Source organism: Eumetopias jubatus, unplaced genomic scaffold (genome assembly GCF_037043125.1).
Source record: "Eumetopias jubatus isolate StellerSeaLion01/CBP00866 unplaced genomic scaffold, mEumJub1_p1.0 scaffold_4, whole genome shotgun sequence".
In the NCBI taxonomy this organism is placed as follows: domain Eukaryota; kingdom Metazoa; phylum Chordata; class Mammalia; order Carnivora; family Otariidae; genus Eumetopias; species Eumetopias jubatus.
In genome coordinates, this window is record NW_028274810.1 from 117,013,248 (window position 1) to 117,033,636 (window position 20,389).

The 20,389-nt window shown below is 35.7% G+C and overlaps 1 protein-coding gene across 11 annotated transcripts in view; it reads right to left on the minus strand.

Annotated features, from left to right (window-relative positions):
* The window catches only part of PHF20L1 (PHD finger protein 20 like 1), a 73,167-nt gene that overhangs the window by 49,369 nt on the left and 3,409 nt on the right, over window positions 1-20,389 (minus strand). For all 11 annotated transcript variants that reach the window (XM_028105554.2, XM_028105561.2, XM_088022750.1 and 8 more), the window contains exons 3-5: window positions 3,956-4,127; window positions 3,726-3,810; window positions 177-265 (exon numbers count right to left, since the gene is read on the minus strand). In XM_028105554.2, the coding sequence (XP_027961355.1) occupies window positions 177-265; window positions 3,726-3,810; window positions 3,956-4,127 (346 nt within the window). The remainder of the gene's footprint in view (window positions 1-176; window positions 266-3,725; window positions 3,811-3,955; window positions 4,128-20,389) is intronic.

Consider the following 20,389-nt stretch of genomic DNA (forward strand, 5'->3'; position numbering starts at 1 on the left):
CAAGTGTATAATTTATCTTACATTCTAAGCTTCTTTTTCTTGCTGCTATTTGGGGCTATCAGCACATAATCCTACAATTAGTTCACTTTAAAATATATATATATAAATTTTGTTTTGATTGGTCACCATTCAAGAAGACATCCCTTTGGGTAGCTAGGAATGCTGAACACCCTTACCTGCCCCTTAGCATCCTCGGGCATGGCCTTAATGTGCATTCTTTTTAAACAACGAATTACTCCATCATAAAACTGAACTGTGAATGTTCCTGGAACAGGAGCAAGTCAGAATCATTAGAAAATACAACTGAATCTTACAGCAACATTTGAAATCTAACAAGTAATGCCCTGACAGAAGTATATATACTGTAATTGCAGTAACTGCAAATGCATCCGTTAGGAACTCCATCAAGTGGGTTAAAGTTTATTTTCTCTTTCCCTCTAATAAAATCATTATTTACAAACATAAATAATATTTCTATAGGAATTATCCTTTGCTCTCTTTGAAAGTTTCTTTTTAGAGAAAGAACTGATATAATAGAGACAAAAAATCATTTACTCAAGGAGAGATCATTCCGTTCACAGTATTAACGAACTGGCAAATAAGAATCAGATCCACAGGCTTCTAAGCTAGAAAACAGTTTACAGACCATCTAGGTGAAAGTGTTGCTGTGCAGACAGACATTGAATTCCAAGAGGCTGAAGGCTCCATCCACAGCAGTCCCCTAAGCAGCAGGACAGCCATAACTATGCCCCCATCCCCATGCCCTCCCCACTCACTTATTCTGCTCTTAGGGTTTGAGACCCTGTTTGCGTAGCAATCACAAAGTATATTCACTTTGGGTTACAGAGGTCATGCTTTCAAGTTAACAAAAGTCAATACTACCACAAAATGTATAAATTACAAAGATTTTCTACTTAAGAAATTTCAGTATTTTTCTATCCTGTACAAATGAGGGCTGAGAGCCACTTTAAGTAAACAGACACTTGACCTTTACAAAAGAAGTATAAACAGTAAGTGTGATGATTACTATGATTGGCTTAGAAGTTGGCACCAAAGCCAGATATGTAAGTACAAAGATTTTCCTTAATTTTCTAGTTTGAACATCATTTGATTTCATCTTTTCTATAATTAGCATAATTCACAATATTGAAGATATAAAGATCTAGACCCAAGTTACTGAAAAAAACTGATCCATTGAGTAGCAAGGATATAAAAACACTGGGAAAATGTTGAGAATACCAAACCATACGTACGCCTTACACTACCATCATCCCTGCAACTGTTCTCTTCCTTCTTCATTAATGGCCTTCCAGAGGAAAGCAGGCTCCACACTACACCATTCATCCCTCGCCACTGTTGATCACACTGTTTCTGCTCTCATGATGCCTTTCTCCTTTCTTCTCTCCAACCTACTCTTCAAGGATCAGCTCTTTAAATCCCACCCATAATATGAACACTTCCTCTGTTCTCTCCAGTTTACAAATCTGTCCCTCCTCTTCAACTTCTCTAAGACATATTTCAAACACCTAAACGTTCATTTTTGTTAGTTCTGTTTAGCTTCTACAGTGAACAGAAAGCCTCTTGAAGGCTTCCTTTGCTTTGTTTTTCTTTGGGGGCATGGGCTGGGCAGGCTCATCCACCATGTGGGGCATATAGACATCACAAAACAAATATACCTCCAATGGAGATTTTTTAAAAAGAAATTACATCTGCCAATATTTCACTAAGGGCTCACTTAAACTCCTGAAATGGCAGAGACTACAATAAGTGTCTTCACTCTTACACTAATACAAATTTAATTTTCTGTATTCTATGCCCACTGACAAACGGGGTAGGATAAAATATGGGGGCTTTGCTTCTGAGTGCATTGCATGTGTGTGTACACATGGACTTGTATATGCTATACTCCCAAGGAGCTTTAAGCATGGAGGCAAGTTCTCAAAGCTCTCCACTCTTATTAAAGGAACTGCTCTTCCTTAAAATAGAGAATGTTGTTTAATTGTAGTTCATATTCTTTTATTTTGGGTAGGTCCATTTACTATCCAACAGAATTGATCCATTACCTCCTCCTTTCCTTCCACAAGCTGTTATTGACTGCCTATGTGTTAGGCTCTGGACTAGAAAGCTGGGGAGCGCACATGTGTAAGACACAGGGATATGGGCTCTCAAGAAGTCTAAGTGCACAGTGAAATAAAGGCCAGACCAGAAAAGGAAAAGTAACCGGCAAACCTGACAACGGAGATGCCCCTCAACTCTTCCTGGAGTAAGGTGACTAGCGGTAGGTAGCAAAATCATAGCCATATTTGTTATTTCCATTCCTTAAAGCAATAAATTGGAATAAGCCTTTATAAAGTTATATCATAATTTCTAGCCAGACGATTTACTTTTCCACACCTACCATTCTTTAATATATCTCTTTTTTTTTTAAATGTTTTCCCCTTTTATCTCCTCTTAGCTCCCACTTTTTCTCAAGTGTGTTACTTTAAATCTCCTCCATTTAAATCCCTTTCACGGTTCCTTCCCATCACCTCCAAATAAAATTCAAATTCTGTAACAAGACATTGCATACACAGATTCTTGCTTCTCTCTCCCACCTCTTCTGATGTTCTATTCCCTTTAAAGGACTCCTTCATTCCAGTCACACCAAAGTCTTGCAATTCCTAAAAAGTGACAGGCCTCTCTTCTGTTCTTCTGCAATATACCCTTTCTTCTGTCTGAAAAAGCCTTTCATTCCTTCTTTATCTAGCTGACTTGTCTTTCAGGTTTAAAGGAAGCATCCCCTTACTTAAACGCTCCTCTTGCAAAAAGAAGCTGTCACTCAATGTGTATCTCTTCAGTGAAAAGAATGAATGAGTGGTCAAGTTTAAGAAATTGTTATAGAAAACTAATGTATTACTGACTTGAAATATACACTTTTTTGTAAACTATTTTACAACTTTTAAAAGTGAGATTTTAAATAAGAAATTTAAAAAATAAAATATTTAAGTATATTCCTAATACTAATTTAAATACTAATTCTCAAGCCTTTCCAAGTTAATCAGTCTAGAAGTTCTGTTTTTTTCAATATATTATATGCCCAACAGATGTATTCGTCTTCGGTCACACTAACATACTTGATTTCTGTGTTATTTTCAACACCTGATCAGTTCGGTAATTTTTGCTCAATATCATATTAGATACCACAAAGGCTATTAGAAAACTTAACTTTCAATTTTATCTATAGAAATGAAGAAAACAGGGGCAGGGGAAAGATGCAATAAAGGAAATTCTCAAATTGATAAATTTTCACACTCTTTCCTCAGAAAACGTAACTGTACAGTATTTTACTTCCAAGTTGACCTGATTTGAATTTCCTTGTATCTTTTAACCTTCCCTCACATTCTGGTTGAGCTACTCATAAAAATAACTTAGCCGACAAACTAGAAACAGAGAAGAAGAAATAAAATGCATATAATGTAAGCCTGTGAACTGAATGCTGCACAATTTTAACCAATTATCTACTGCTCCTAAAGTTTATTTAGGCAATAAGTAGATCAGGTGTCATGTTATTCTATATTTACAAATGAAATACTCCCAAAAAAGAATATTAGCAGGAAATTTATTAAGTCTGAAACAAAGAGAAGTAACAACCATATGTAACAATTACATAATTAATTAAAATCAGAAATCCAGTTAAATTTTACCATTAATCCCATTATAAATCTCAGATTACTTCAAATACATACCTTCTTTGTTAATTGCTTCAATCTTGGCAGGGTAATAGCGACAGTCTGTCCAGCGAGCCAGAACTTCTTCTCCAGCTTTAAAATCCTATTTTAAACAACTTTTAAGATCAATACCATGTATAATAAATAAGCATTTCCTTTATAAAAAAAAAGCTTTTGTAATATTTAACAGAATTCATTCTGAAATGTATCATTACACAGCTAGCAAATGGAAAAAGCTGGCTACTTACAAAGAAATCTTCCTCATCTTTTAGCCCTTCTTTTCTTAATGCAGGTCTCTCCAGCGGTCGCAACCTATTGCTATCCCAGTAAATCCATTCATCATAACGATGACTCCAACGCTCAAAATGAACCAACATCTTGCCCTCCTCATAGTCAATTTTTTCAATTCTTGATGGATACCTCCAAAATAAAAAGGAGCTTCGTATCAAGAGAAAATTCTTACGTTTGTTTACACCAAGTATTAAAAAGGATAATTTAACTGAAATATTGCTTACCATGAAAACCATGAACAAAACAATATGGGTCCGGATTTTTAAACTACTGAACCAACAAAGTTTGTTATTTTGGTTTTTTTTTTTTTAAATGATTGGTCTCAATACCTAGTGAAAGAAATACTTCAATACACTCCCAGTGGAAATATAAATTACTTGCACTGTTTTGGTAAGTAATTTGAAAACATGCTTCAAGAGCCTTAAACACATTCTTACTTTTTGACTCTATCATTATAATTCTGGAACCACATATACAAAATATTTATAACAAAGAAAACAGAAACCATCTAAAAATTTAGTTAGAAAAACTGGAGACTGTATAGACAGCTATACAAACAATGGTATAGCCACTGAATGATATGTTATATAGTCTTTAAATGTGGTATTTACACATGAGGAAAACACAATGTGGAAAATGGAAAAAAGTAGCAGCACTGTGTTCAGTAGAATTGTAAGTATGTAAAACAAATTTGTCTAGCAAAAAATACCAACATGTACATTTGTCTCTTTATGGCACAAAACCACTTTGTTTTTTATATTTCTCTACACTTTCCAGTATTTTATAATGTGCATCAATGATAGTAGGGAAAGCTCAGTTAAACTTTAAATTCTAAAGTATAAAAATAACCACATTGTTCTGTCTTTATGTGTGATGATTCTCCTACTATAAATTCCAAAATAGAAATTAGTTAACTCGAAACTTTTAACATGGAAAATTGCTTCATCGCTCCTAATGTACCATATAAAATGTTCACAGATGACTCAAAAATTTTTAAAAAGTATCATGAAATAACCTTAAGAATTCAATAGCAGCACAGGGTAGATGATTCAGCCATAATAGTTTCATATTTTTGCTAGTTTTTGATAAATCTGGAATTTTTCTTCTCCCTATAGAAAATTGGCTTTCACTATGAAGCACGACAGACCTTACATAACTTCGAATTTTAGGAACTGATTACTATGGGCTTTATACATCACTCATGCTATTCAAGGCTTCTTAAACATTTCAAGGGCCCTGAATCCTTCTCTGGTGTATAGCTTCTTTCCCCACTTTGGTTTAATGATACTGAACTACTTGGGGCTTCCTCAAAAACACCGAGCTCTGTCAAACATTTGTGCATTTGTACACTCTGTTCTTTCTGTCTAGCCCTAAGCTCTATCTCCCCCTTCCTTTTCTACTCCTCATTCCAGGCTCGGTTTAATGTGTAATCCCGTGTGTAAAGACCTCCCTCCCAGGTCCCTGCCCCAGCTGCTCTCACTGCACCCACATGGCCAATAACCATCTCAGGGCAGGTTCCCAAACTGTGTGCTGCAGAGCATTTACAGCCTTGCAACTTAATTAATACCCATGACCCACAAAAGGGTCTGGCAGTTAAACAGCGTGGGAAAATACTGGATAACAAGTCACACTGTTTTCTTTATTGAAAGGCTTCTTGGTCCTGTCAACGCGGATAAAACATTTACCATTACCAAAGTAAAAGAAATAGGTAATCCTTTTATCACAAAACTTTTATTAACATTTCTCATGGTAGCAGAGATCGAAGGGACAGGCTCGGGCCTGTGAGCTTCAAGGAATAACAGAGTCATGTCCATCCTTGTATCGCTCGTCCCCCAACATCTAGTCCAATGACAGACACACACCGGCCACTTGGGGGCTGCTCAGGACAAACAAGAAGTGATGTTAAAGACGATCTGTACATTTCTTCAGAACTAAGAAGGCTGTCGACGTTATAACCTTAAGTTAGAGCTTACTCTTCCCAGCCTTTTTTGGGGAATGAGCATGGATGAAGAAACGTTTTGTTAAAGAAAAGCATAAACAAAAGAAAACCCAGGGAATTAACATACTCCCCCAGGTGAACATGCCGACCCCACCCCTGAGCATCAATGCTTTAATGATTGTCTTTTGCAGTGTTGCTCTGATTGTATGTTTTTGCTCCTCTGGTTCTTGAAACATAAAAACTGGCACTAGCACTGAGGGAAGCCTAAAGGTAAGAATGCCCTTTGGTTTATTTTCCAGCATTCGATGGCCACTTCACCATAATAAACACATTTTCTATCAATTATAAAAATGGATAAATTTCTAATTCCACGTTTATTATCACATCTTTTTTATTTTTGATCAAAATATTAGGGGTTTATTCTCTAGGTTCCTTCAAATTCAAATATAAACAACTCCACATGTTTAAAACATTTCTCCAAGTGAGAATGGTCCACAGTAACAGAGTTAAATACATCTTTATTTTCATACCTTGACTGAATTTGGCAAAGAGTCAGAATCCAAGTAAGTTCAAATCATTTATGTCTGGGTTGCATTTTTAAGTAACTTAGAGTTTTGCTAAAATATTTCAAATTCCGTTCACTGACAGGATGTCTGATGTAACAAGCAGACTAAAAATTGTATTTTGGGGAACTGCTTCATAATAATCTATAGCATGTTATATACACTTTACATAAATATCTAGAGATTGATAAACTTCGGATGAAGGCCAAGAATTAAGTAACACAAATAACCAAGATTATCTCTTAATTTTTGTAACATTTACTAATCAAATTTTGAACCTTAAATAGAAGTGCCATAAATACTACCATTATCAAGAATGACTAAGTTTCTGTTCATTCATTCCATATATATTTGGGCATCTAATAAGATTAAGGCACTTGCTAGGCACTGTTATTATATCATATATGGTAAACTGGTAAGTATATACAAAAGTTTTACAGAAAATGCTATTAATAATAGTTCAGAGAAAATTGGGGAATTCACTGAATGTTCTTGGGTGACATTATCTATGTTGGTCTTGGTAACGAACTTCTAGGATTTAGACTTAATGAACAAGGTACAAAAAAAGGTAAAGTGTACACACTTTCAGTTAGCCAATCAATGTTCATTTACTTAAAACCAAGTTTAGGCAATCAGCCAGATAATGAGGATTCAGAGAGAAGTGGAATGAGGTTTCTGTCCTCAAGAACCTCTTGATCAAAGACTGGAGGGACAGTTCAAGGAAACCTGTGCCCTTTGGCTAGACCATACAACAAGCAGTATGGTGAATAAAAGAGAATAGTAGGACATCAGACTGGACTCATTAGCTAGGTTCAAACTGAAGGGCTTTGTAATAGCAAACTAACAAAATGCCCTGTCAATCTATAAACAACAGGAAATCCCTTACTTTGGTCATCACTGACACCTCAGGGAAAAAAAAAAAACCCTACATCAAAATCTTTGCTATACATGTAAAATTAACAAAATGGCAACTTAGCATAGAGTCCCTATATAGTGAAATTATTTCCCTATTCTAGCAAATGGCCCACAGTAATAACGCCTTGATACACACAGTGAATGAAAAATACTGTTGAATAAAGGTATTCACAAATACCTATCTTGACCTAGAGCAACATTTTGATGCACAATTTATTTTTTATAATTGAGTATGAATGGAACGTAACATTTTTCTTAATGAATTTGGAAGATCTAGTGAAATGTTTTTGTTTTGTCATCTTTTTAAAGGCTAAATCACGGAAAACTGTTAAAGTAAAGAACTGAGTCCCAGACACTTATGACTGATTTGGGCAAAGATCTGAGAAGTGGGAGTCTGGGTGGGGTCTGAGAGCTAAAGCAATGAGGGATAAGAAGAAAAGGAAACACCGTGGTTGGCATTTCTTAAGGGTTCAAAAGAAAGAGATGGAAGTTTGATTCCTCAGTGTGAGAATTCTGCACAGAGCTCTCTTACCCCTTATCATCTGTTACTTCAAAATATTATAAAATGTTCACTATCGACATCCCCTACTATAATCCTGGTCTGAAACTCATGCCTTGCTTAACTGATATTTACTTGTGTGGAAAACAAGGGATTGCCTTCATTGTTCTAGGTCTGCCTAGGTCTAGTGTCTTTTACACTTGATTCCAAACAAGTGTAATAAACAAACTTAACAAGAAATATAATCCACCCTAAAACTGGTTATTAGGCTTAATGGAAACAAATAGCATTCAGAAATATTGAGAAGATTTGACAATGATCTTTGCTGAATTTCACAGAATTTTCATACATGCAATTCTATCATCATCATCTGTCAATTGATTCCTCAGGACCCTTTCTGAATTAGTGTGGTCAAAGTCCTATAATGGTCAAGTTAAACTGTGGCTATAATTACTGAGAACAAATCCATTACCAAGAACAAAAATTATTTTCATCTTCTCTGAACTCTTATAATGCTTTATTGCCTCATCTGAGAATACCAGCATTTTTAACACTGTTACTGGTTATCTCCCACTTATACAAGACTGTTCAAAGTAGCAGTATCTATGGATTCTGGACCAAATCCACAACCCATTAAGAACCAAATACTGACCAAAGAAGTTGGTTATACACTGAATATACTGGATCAGTTCCCTACAGTATCAACTCTTGAGTGTTGTCAAAACACAAAGAGAATATGAGAAATCTAAGGTGGGAATTACCATTACAGATGAATTGCTATATTAGCTCACTTGTTTTACATGGGCAGGTCCTGATTCACTCACTACATCAGGAGACCACAATGCCCTGAGACTGTATGCAAAATGCCATGGTTCATGTAGCTGCGAACCAGTATTCTCTTGACGGGGAGTTACCAATTTCAATCAGATTTTCAAAGGGGTCCATGATTAAAAACAAGAATCTTTCTGGAAGGCAAGATTATCTATTAACACTCATAAAATAGGTGCTCCATTATCCTTGGAAGGAAAAAGAAATAATGGGCATGCAGCTATTAAAAAAAAATTATATTCAATATATTAACACTAAAACAGTTAAACATTATTTGAGCTCATTCTGATCTGTCATCTATTTTGATATATCCAGATCTTTACTGGTATTGATAAAGAAAAGTCAACCATGAGGAAATGACAAGAGAAATTCCTTGACACACTTGTGGCCTAGGACCTCCTGCACTTAAGCCACCAGGCAGAGTTGTTAACTACTCGTTGATAGGTGACAATCCACTGAACAAGGTCAGACAACATTATTAATGTCCTAAAGACCATCAGAATTCACTCTGAGAAGTGCCACATTAATCAAAAAGGCAAAGTATTTTATTTTTTTTAAGACTTATTTATTTGAGAGAGAGAGAGAGAGAACACAAGCGGGGATGGGGGATAGAGGGAGAGAGAAAATCCTAAGCAGACTCAATCTCATGACCCTGACATCATGACCTAAGCTGAAGTCAAGAGTCCTAAGCTTAACCAACTGAGCCACCCCAGTGACCCCCACCCCAACAAAAAGGCAAAGTATTTTAAAAATCTGTCCCTTGGGGCACCTGGGTGGCTCAGTCGTTAAGCATCTGCCTTCCGCTCAGGTCATGATCCCAGGGTCCTGGGACCGAGCCCCACCATCGGGCTCCCTGCTCAGCGGGAAGTCTGCTTCTCCCTCTCCCACTCTCCCTGCTGGTGTTCCCTCTCTCGCTGTGTCTCTCTCTGTCAAATAAAAAAAAAAAAAAAAAATTGGCCCAACAGTTATTCAAATTATGTATTTTAAATAAGTCATTTGTTTATATTGATAGAATAAAATTTCTAAGATACGTAAATTTAAAAATTGACAGCTCTTCATTCATTTAACCCAATAAACACTGAGTCTCTAATTCACTATGTGCCAAACACTAAAGTAGGAATAAAGCTACAAATAAAAGTATTATTCCAATCAATAAACTCAAATTCAGGAAGGAGGGTAGAGAAAAAGAGAATCAAATAAATGAACACAATTACAATACAATGTTATAGCTCAAAGAGTAAAGATATATTATAGTAGTACATAGAAAGAATACCTAAATTAGATGTTCTCCTAGATAAAGTAGGTCTCTAATTTGTAAATAGTGAAACACACTTGATATCTGACTTACACATAATCTAAATGTTAGAGAAATTTAGGGAATTAGGATTAACAACTCAAGACACTTCTGTGTATAAGGACTTCATATGCAAGAAACTAATGTGTGTCATAAAAATTGACCAAAACACATTAGAAGAACTAGAAATACAGAGGTAAGAACTCCCTCACATACAAATGTCAGGAGGAGGATTATTTGCTGAATAATAAAAATTAATGTAGAATGTAATCCAAAACAAACATAATATTCTTATAACACAGTAACCTTTTAAAGTTTTAGCTCCCTGGAAGCACTTTCAATTTATATTACGCTTTGTAATTTTCAAAAGCGTTCTCTCACCCATTCAACTTACTGATTAAACTACAAGAACAATGTCATCTAGTATTATTATAGTATTTTTAGAGGAAGTGCTTTTAGGTACATGTTAATTTGTTTCACACTTGAAGAACAACATACTGAAAACAAAACTCTTTTGATTAATTCAAACTTGACATTCCAAAAGGAAGTACAAAAGAATCCAGACTTTCCAGAACATTCAGATAATAGCTTATATGTCAAAATCACATCTTCTCCAACACTGAGTTCTAAGCATCCCATGACATCATCCCTCATGTCCTCTTTTCAGGGGCATCCACCCTCAGGACACATGTCCAGTACAAGCTGCCAGACCACCCTGCTGCCTATCTGTTCACAACCTTTGCAGGAAAGAACGGGTAAGATCTGAGTTAGCCACGTGTTTTCCTTTAGAACCTTGTTGCCGCTACCTTTCAAATTAAGGTTTCATTTCAGATCCCTGGATTCAAACTCCTACTGCTGTCTACCTCCCTAGCACTTCAATCTCCTGCCATGCCTACAATCATTCACAGTCAGTTCTAACCAATCAAAGTGACTACACCTACCTTTCTACTCATTACCATCTCCCACCATAAGAATCAATTAGACTATCAAGAATTCCTTTCCTACTCTATCCAAAAAATGCCAGTATATTACCAGAAGTTTGTGTATTTCATATACTTTGTTCAGACCAACAAAACCAAACTCCTCGTTACTTAATTTTGTCACAAAACTCTGAACTCTAGCAGGCTGACATCCACTTAGTTTCTATTCCTGAATATTTAGCACTTAGAAAATTATTTTACTACTACAGGTAAGTTATAGGTGTTTACATACCTATTGATTCAAGTTTTAAGGATTTACACTGACTCCTCTCTACTTAAAATAACCAATATTCATGCTGTTATTTAAATTAAAGCAAACATTTACTAAGTGCCTCTGATGTGGCAAAAACCATGATAAGCTTTTAATAAGCACCATCTTGCTTAATCCTCAAAGAACCTTTCCGAGTTAGGTACTATTACTGCTCCCAGTTATTAAAGAGAGGTCACAAAGGCTCTGAACAGTTAAGTAACTTGCTCAAGTAAAAGTAGGTATTTAAGCAGATCTCTGAACTGAGGTTTGTCTGTCCTTAAAGACTGTGCTTACATTCAATATATATTCTGCATCTTGCCAACTGATGATTTTCAGCTCCTATCACACTTACTGCAGTGTTTCAAACATAGGGTACTCTTATCAAGAGGTACTGAAAACAAAAATAAGATGAAAGTCAGATTATATCATGTTTTTTTTGCAAATTCAATTTTATATAAGTGCTTTTGATACAAAATGCCTAAAGTTGGTTTTTGTTAGCCCAAAGAGTATAGAAAACAGATTTTATTATACAAAATAAATATCTCCCTATACATAAAAAGGCTCTTGATTTATTATTAAAATTTCTCAAAATGAAAGGTGTACTGTATCTCAACTGTGCTTAAGTATGAAACATCACATTAAAATGAAAGAGTCTGAGAAAAGAAAGTAACTTGGGGCGCCTGGGTGGCTCAGTTGGTTGGGCGACTGCCTTCAGCTCAGGTCATGATCCTGGATCAAGTCCCGCATCGGGCTCCCTGCTCAGTGGGGAGTCTGCTTCTCCCTCTGACCCTATCCCCTCTCATGTGCTCTCTCTCTCTCAAATAAATAAATTAAAAAAAAAAAAGAAAGAAAGAAAATAGCCTAACTTTTAAGGTGTTTCAAAATTGTTATAAAATAAATTGAAAAATTAAGATAGGAATCAAGTGGCAGCTGGGTGGCTCAGTTGGTTAGGCATCCAACTCTCGGTTTTGGTTTAAGATCTTACAGTATTGAGATTGAGCCCTGCATGGGGCTCCTTGCTGAGTGTGGAACCTGCTTAAGATTCTCTCTCTCCTTTCCCTCTGCCCCTCCTAACCCCCAAATATAGGAACCTAGAGTATGATTTGTTATAGAACTAAGAAAAACACTAAGTGACTTTAAAAATAATATTTACTAATCTAGTTCGACAAATATAATCCTATACTTAGTTTTTGCCTCATAAGTCACAATTCATTTGCCAAAATTTTCTAGAATAGTAACCACATCTCATGATATCCCCAAAACTTTGGGTTCATTCTTTACCAACCTGCCAAAATTCAACAAGCTTTGCTGCGTATCCTTAGGAATAAAATCATTTCATGTAAGCAGCTTTGTTACCTTACCTAACCATGATGAACTAGAACAGATTCATTTTTAATTAAAGAGGGTTAGCTTTTTGGCAATGAAAAAAATACTTTTAAGACACATCGAGTATTAAATATCCAAATTTTCTTCAAATTCACTGCAACAATTCTCTCAAAGTTGAGTTAATTATAGTTACTGAAATAATGTAATACTGGTATATTAATTTCCAATTTAATAAAAAGAAAAGTTCTACTTGTTGACTAATGATCTATGAAAGGTGATAGCAGGGATAGTCAATAGTTCTTCAAAATAAAAAGTCATATAAAAATACTAAAAACTAGGAGGCTTATGAAGAATAGCAAAACTAAGCTGTCTTTTCAATATCAGTTAGTTTGTTTTGAAATTTTATACTGTGAGAGACTATGGACTCTGAGAAGCAAACTGGGGGTTCTAGAGGGGAGGGGGGGTGGAGGGATGGGTTAGTCTGGTGATGGGTATTAAAGAGGGCACATATTGAATGGAGCACTGGGTGTTGTACACAAACAATGAATCATGGAACACTACATCAAAAACTAACGATGTAATGTATGGTGATTAACACAACGTAATAAAAAATCTAATTAAAAAAGAGAAAAAAATTTTATACTACTGATATTTAAAACTTAGTATTTTCTTCCTCACTTAAAATATCAACTAAAAACAAAATTAAAAACTTTTCAGCAGGGCGCCTGGGTGGCTCAGTTGGTTAAGCAACTGCCTTCGGCTCAGGTCATGATCCTGGAGTCCCACAGTCGAGTCCCGCATCGGGCTCCCTGCTCAGTGAGGAGCCTGCTTCTCCCTCTAACCCTCCCCCCTCTCATGTACTCTCTCTCTCTCTCATTATCACTCTCTCAAAATAAATAAATAAATCTTTAAAAAAAAACTTTTCAGCATTGTAGATATCAATTCTGTCTACTCCGCAAAACTAGAACTGCTAAACATTTTTTAGTAGAGTTGATTACCACCACAGATAAATTATTTCCCAATTAATGGCTCTGATCAACTCCCCATCACAAAATAAAGCATCATATACTTTGATGTGACAAGTATAAAATCTCACAATACACAGTGATAAAATTTAGCAGGAACAATGTCATGAACAGAGTTGGATGCATGCGATATACAACCACTGACCTTCAACCAAATGTCAAATAAGCAAATAAAACCATCTTCTCTTTCAGTCCAACCCCTGCCATTAAATGAGTACACGCAGGCACACACGCGCATGCATGCACACACACACACACAATAAGCCCGAGGTTCCTGAACTTTACGCTACTATACATTTGTGAAGAGGCTAGGAAATGATCAGCTTGAAAGCTTGATTTGAAGGTGAGCTTAAGAAGGAGAGTTTCTAGGACAGACAGGCCAGAAATTGACCTGCCTTGCAAAAGCTAATTCCACAGTATAAGAATGACACAGGCATGCTGGACTCTCAGGGCCCTTCTAAACACCAGATAGATACATATCACTAGAGAAAGTCAGGAATTAAGACAGCCTATGAACACTGAGCCCATTTACCCCCTGAAGCTGAGGCTCAAACTTCAGGGCATCCATATATGAGGCAACAGGTTATAGTAACGAGGGCACCAGACTTAAGAGTCAAAAGAACCTGGATGCCAGATGACTTTTCTGACTTTTACTCCAGATGAACTGGAATAAAACAGTTAACATATCCAAACCTCAGATCTGTCATTTCTAAACTGGTAAAGATCATCCCACACATGATGGGCTTCTTATAAAATTCAAGTGACATACTGAGTATTTCCTATATATCAGGAATCATTATAGAAGTTACAATCTCCCAATAGCAATCCATAATTAACTATAACCAGGAATAGTCTTTTTCCCACCCTTAGCAACAAGGATCTAAATCCCAACTATCCAGCCATGTAGTGGTGAGTACAGAAATTTGAAGAGCAAGAAAACTGAAAAATATCAAAGTACATGTAGGTCAGTATGCTCTATTTTACTGAAAATCAGAAAAAAAAATTTTTGAATCATGCATCACTTTGCTAAGTAATTACATTTTACTTCTTCTAACTAACATAAGTAAAAACGGACTATAAATTCAAAAATAATCCTGGATATTCCCATTGCTATCCAACTCAAAAACTTTATCTTTGGGTTAATAATTCTGTATACTCTAGACCAGTGGTCCCCAGACCAGCAGCATCAGCATCACCTGGAAACTTTTTAGAAAGGCAAACTACTGTGCCCCACTACACACCTACTGAATCAGAAATTTTGGATGTTGGCCCAGTGACCTATGTTTAACAAACCTTTTGGGGTGAATCCCAGGAAGCTAAAAAGTTTGAGAATCACCTTCTAGACTTCACCTGAATCACTTTCAAAATGACAGCATCAATGAACTTTGTAAAAGAATCAATTAGTGAACTGTTACCACACAAACAGTTAGGGAGTTAGAGCATCCTACTAGTGAAATATACCTTTCTAACCAATAGTCACGATTCTAAGTAATTTTAAAATTAAACAATGAAAGTATTTAAATGAGTGGGAGAGCAGGTTGGAGAAAGGATAACAATGTGCCCAATACCACTATACTCCAACCTTCAAAACTACTATTTTTGTTCCAACTAGATTCACCTTTCTCTACCTCTTCAACTCATTTTTTCTCAAAGTTCTTTCAGTTACCAGCAGTTCTGAGCAAACTATGTCTGACTTCTACATTTTTTCTTACTTCTGCCTCAAGTCTGTTATTTACCCATCAAAAATGAGATTAAAAAATCTATCCTCCCTGGATACATGGAAAGTAGATAAAAGAAATCTGAGTTTCTAATTCAAGGGATCTGAAAGATTACCTAATATGTCACACCCTTATCTTAAGGACATTAAAGCAGAGAACTAACTCTCCGAAGTCACATAGTTCATGGCAGAACAGCACCTAAACCCCTATCTTCTGACTTCCAGTTAAATTTACTTTTTCCAAAATTCCTTTTCTCTCACCTTCCAAGAAAACTAAGGTAAGCAAAAAAACTGAGAAGAAAAAGCTCTATAGAAAATCAATCAATAGAACAAAAGGAAGAACAGAGTTAAGAACAAGAACCAGGTGTGTTTTATAATGAATACATGTACTCAGACCCACGTCTAACCTTGCTTTCAACATTTTTTGAGGGAAGAGGAGGGAGAAAGATCTTTACTGTTAAAAGTTTATAGGGCTCTTATTGGTGAAAATTTTAAAAATTAAGTAACTACAGTGTTTGTGCACTGATGCAGACCTGCTTGATGATTAAACAGAGCTCACTTAGATCTTAAGATACAAAATTTGGGACTTTCTCGATGTAAAAAAAAATCTCAGAATTAAAAAAATAAACACACATCATAGAGATTTCAATTTGAAATTCTCAGCTAAAGGAGTCCTTAATCTGGAGTCCATGGATAAGTTTTCTGTGGCTACCCATAATATATAATTCAATATTTCTGGTATATAAATGTGATTGTACATTTTTCTGAGTCTACAGCTCTAATTAGATTTTCAAAGGTAGGTAGTGACTCAAAATAAGAATCAATCTTTTTCAAATATAGTTAGGAAAACCCAATATACAAAAATTTTATTCATATTAGCAAAAGATCTCCTATTTTAAAAGTGTTCACCTAAGGTTTCTACAAATCTCAAACTTGCCTAATGTAATTTAAAAATGAGACTGGTTTTTAAATTTGATCCACATACTATTTTTCAGGAGCACTCTTCTACTCCAAATATAGATAACACAACTTATTTCTATTAATGTTTGCCTTTGAGTAGCTAAATTCAATTAGAAAAAAAGCAACACTTTTTATTCAGAAAATAGTGTACTTTTACTCAAATTAGAAAGCATTTGTACTTGCTACAATCTAAATTTCCTCAAGTTTCCCACACTATTATAATTCTGGTCATGAACATTTTAAAAACTCACATTTGCAAATGTTCCATACAGTTCAAAAAACTCCCAATGTGCAAATGTTCCATACAATTCAAAAAAACTCCCAAAAAGTATTTGCCAATTCAAATTTACACTGTTCTATCCAACTCTGATACTTGGAGACATCTCCCTTTTTTCATTTTCCCTTTCTTTAGATCTAGAAGAGAATTAAATAGAACTATTCCCAAAAAAAGGTCAGAAGAGCATAACTCATCTGAATATTTTAAATTAACTCTATATTTCAAATTTCACATTACTTGATTTGTTTTGTTTTCGTAACTAAGTCATTTGCTATTGAGTAACTATTTGAATTTCATTCAAAAGACAGAAGTTATATCAGTAGTCCAAATCAGTCTGATTTGATCACTTTTCTCACTGAACAATATTCAGAGCGATTAGATATAATATTTGCAAAGCAGAAAGAAAAAGATTTTATCATTACCTCAAAAAGATGGTTTATAGCGGGTTGCAATGACATGATTTTCCTTCTACATTCCAGGCCATTCTCACGTCAATACTAAAGCTACGTTTAAAAACTTACACACTTGAGTCTTCAGATCCTCAAAGATTTCTTTTTCACCTCTCCCTCTTCCCTTGCATTTACCTCAGTGCTTTATACTTATGTACTATTTTACAGAATTTGAAGCAAATTTAAATACATTATTTGATCCTTGAAATAATCCCCTAAGTAAAAGCCAGTAACACTGCCTCCATTTTATTGATAAGCCAACCGAGGTCCAGAGGTTGCCCATATTTATAGGAAGAGCAAGTGACAGTCTGACTTTGAACCTGCCTCTTTTGTCTTTAGAACCCACTTACAGTGTCTCCAATAGAACTTCAACTCTAAACTTTCTCTTTCCCCAAATATACTACTGTATCAACAATCTGTTTCCTTTTTCAATCTTATGATGTCCCTGCATTCAAGAGATTATAAATGTGATATGTCATCATTTGAAAGACAAGGATATGATAGAAAATATGGAGGTAAGATCAAAGATGGTTGATTATGTTACCTGTAAACATTAGCCTATTAAAAGTCTTTTGGAAGACTTTCAAAAAAGACTGTTGAGAAAGAAATTAACCAGTATGTTTTATTTATTTATTTATTTTAAAGATTTTATTTATTTATTTGAGAGAGAGAATGAGAGATAGAGAGCCCGAGAGGGAAGAGGGTCAGAGGGAGAAGCAGACTCCCTGGCGAGCAGGGAGCCCGATGTGGGACTCGATCCCGGGACTCCAGGATCATGACCTGAGCCGAAGGCAGTCGCTTAACTGACTGAGCCCCCAGGCGCCCTAACCAGTATGTTTTAAGTAAAACTACATTTTTAAAAATTAAGCAAACCGCCCCCCCCCCCAAAATAAAATAAAATAAAAACTAAGAAACCTACACTACTTAGCAGGAGTTAGGTTTAGTCAGTATAGGAAATCCAAAAACCACATATTGGACCTGAAGATGCCTGGCCTCTCAGGGGCTTCTTAGGGCCCACATTCATTAGTTATCGGTAAATAATCAAACCATCAATGAGTTTTCTGACATAGCTTTCAAGTGATTTTGAAAACAAAAAGTAATAAATCACTACTTTAAAAAATGTACAGTGTATTTTCAAGGATGAAGTATCTTTCTGAACTCTGAAGAATGTCATATGGTTTGCTCAAGCAGTAATAATGTCCTTTCCATAAGAAAATTAGATTGCACATGCCGATTAAACCAAATCTACCCCAAATCTGAAAGTGGAAGCTTAACTTCAGTTTATTTCGGCCCACTTAAGAGTTTACCCTTTTCTTTCCAGGGCACACAGTAAAAATTCTTTTCCTTTTTTATATAGGAAACATCTTTTACATATAGGACAAGTTGACATTTTGAGTTCTCCACTATCACAACTTTCCCTCTGCCCTTCTCTGTAAAAGGTAAGCTATCAACACATGCTGTCGTTTCCTTCACAACGATCTGTGGCTTACTGGCAATGTCCTGCGTGCAGAGACAGTAAGCACCATCTGCACTCCGGCTTGTCCCTCCCTGCTCATTGCCTATAACAGTTCAAAAAACATTCATGTCAAATAAGAACTCAATACTTTTCCAACTGTACTGAATAAATGTGGAAGTTTAAGCATTCTTTATGGATGCAACAGAAGAGAATAGGAAAGAAAATGGGGGGGGGGGAGAAAGAGAGGAATCATTTCAGTTATATTTTCAGTGATTAACTATTTTGCTCCTCACAAAAATAGTAAAGTTTCTCAACACTCGAATAATCTTTCTACACTTTTACCTGATAATAAAGAAAAGATCTGCAGCATTTATGTGAAATACAGAATGGCCCTTAACAAATGTAATGATATGAAGAATATAGTTTATTATCTCATTTAAAAGTAAAACCTGTTAAGAGTACAGTGTCTCACAGAACTTCCCTTGTGCCCACACAAAACGAAATAAATCTTAGTAATTGATTAGTTGTCCTACAGTAAAGTACTTTAATCCTAAATGAAAGGGATTGCTCAAGACTAGCTAGTTCTTGAAACTACCGACATTAATAAAGTCACAATAAAAGAATTATTTCTTTCAACTACCTAGAATATGTATATACAATACTCTTAATTCCTTAATTCCAACTGTAGCAGGATATTAAAATCTTCATATAAATGAGCTCATAAAAATCAAGTTACTGACCAGTTTCAGTGATTACCATATGTGATTATTTTGGCTGATGTTACCTTAAGGAGACCATCACTACTAGGGTCATTAAAATGAAAGCTAAACTTCATTAATGAGTATAGATGCCTGTTACCACCCTACCTAAGCACTTAGAAATTTCCTTAGTGTGAAGCATAAGACAGTGAAAAAACTTCAGCTACAACTATCATTTTTTCCTCTCAAATTCCAAATACTCTAAAAGCACATTCAGTCTTGATTTTTAAAGTGGTTCTCTTTTATAATCTTTTTATTTTAACTACTGGATCATCAATTTGACAGCTGTTGAATCAGAAAACATTTCACCACCGAAAGCAAATTTCTTACTAATACCAAAATTATGTTAATTTCCCTTTAAACCTCTAAGAAAACTAATAAACCGTGTTCTCCTGCAACACTGGAAGCTATTTCAATTGCAAGTGTGTCACTTTGGAAGCCTAAGAAAATATGTTAATATGAATTAACTAGTGATTCAAAAGCCAGTAATTAAAAAAAAGATTAAGATTAGCATCAAAGAAGTATCATTTCTCAAACCACACGGAGATTTAACAGTGTGCCTTCTGAGTGAAAAGCTTCTTTTGGTCAAATGAGAATCCAAGATAGCCAATTACCGACGAAACCGGCATCTTTTGCTGTATGGTCTAATGCAGCGCTTCCCTATCGGGAGCATGGGTAATCCCCCAGTGAACACTCCACCACGTCTGGAAATAATTTTTAGCGTCAGGACTACGTGGGATGCAACTGCCTGGTCCCAGGTGTTTCCCAAACCCTACCTGAAGTACTATGTACACTCTCCACCTGATGAGACTAACAATTAAGTCCCCTAAAAAGAACTACCCTCTGAGATGCACATTATAGGCATAGGGCCAAACCACTGCCTTCCACGTCAAACTGTAGTTTCAAAATGTCCCAGAGCAGCGCCCAGGACAGAGCCCGTTAACCGGGGTATGGGGGACATGTGCAGAATTCTAAAGCCACATACTAAGAGACAAAACCCAGACCAGTCTAAAGTCAAATATCATGACTAAACAAGATTTCTCTGCCTGTCATTGCCAACACAGGAAGTTGACTTAATGCAAATCAATCAAGAGCAAATTTGCAAAATACCCACTGTGTTTTTAAAGGAGTTGTAGTGAGAGAAAATGTCAAAAA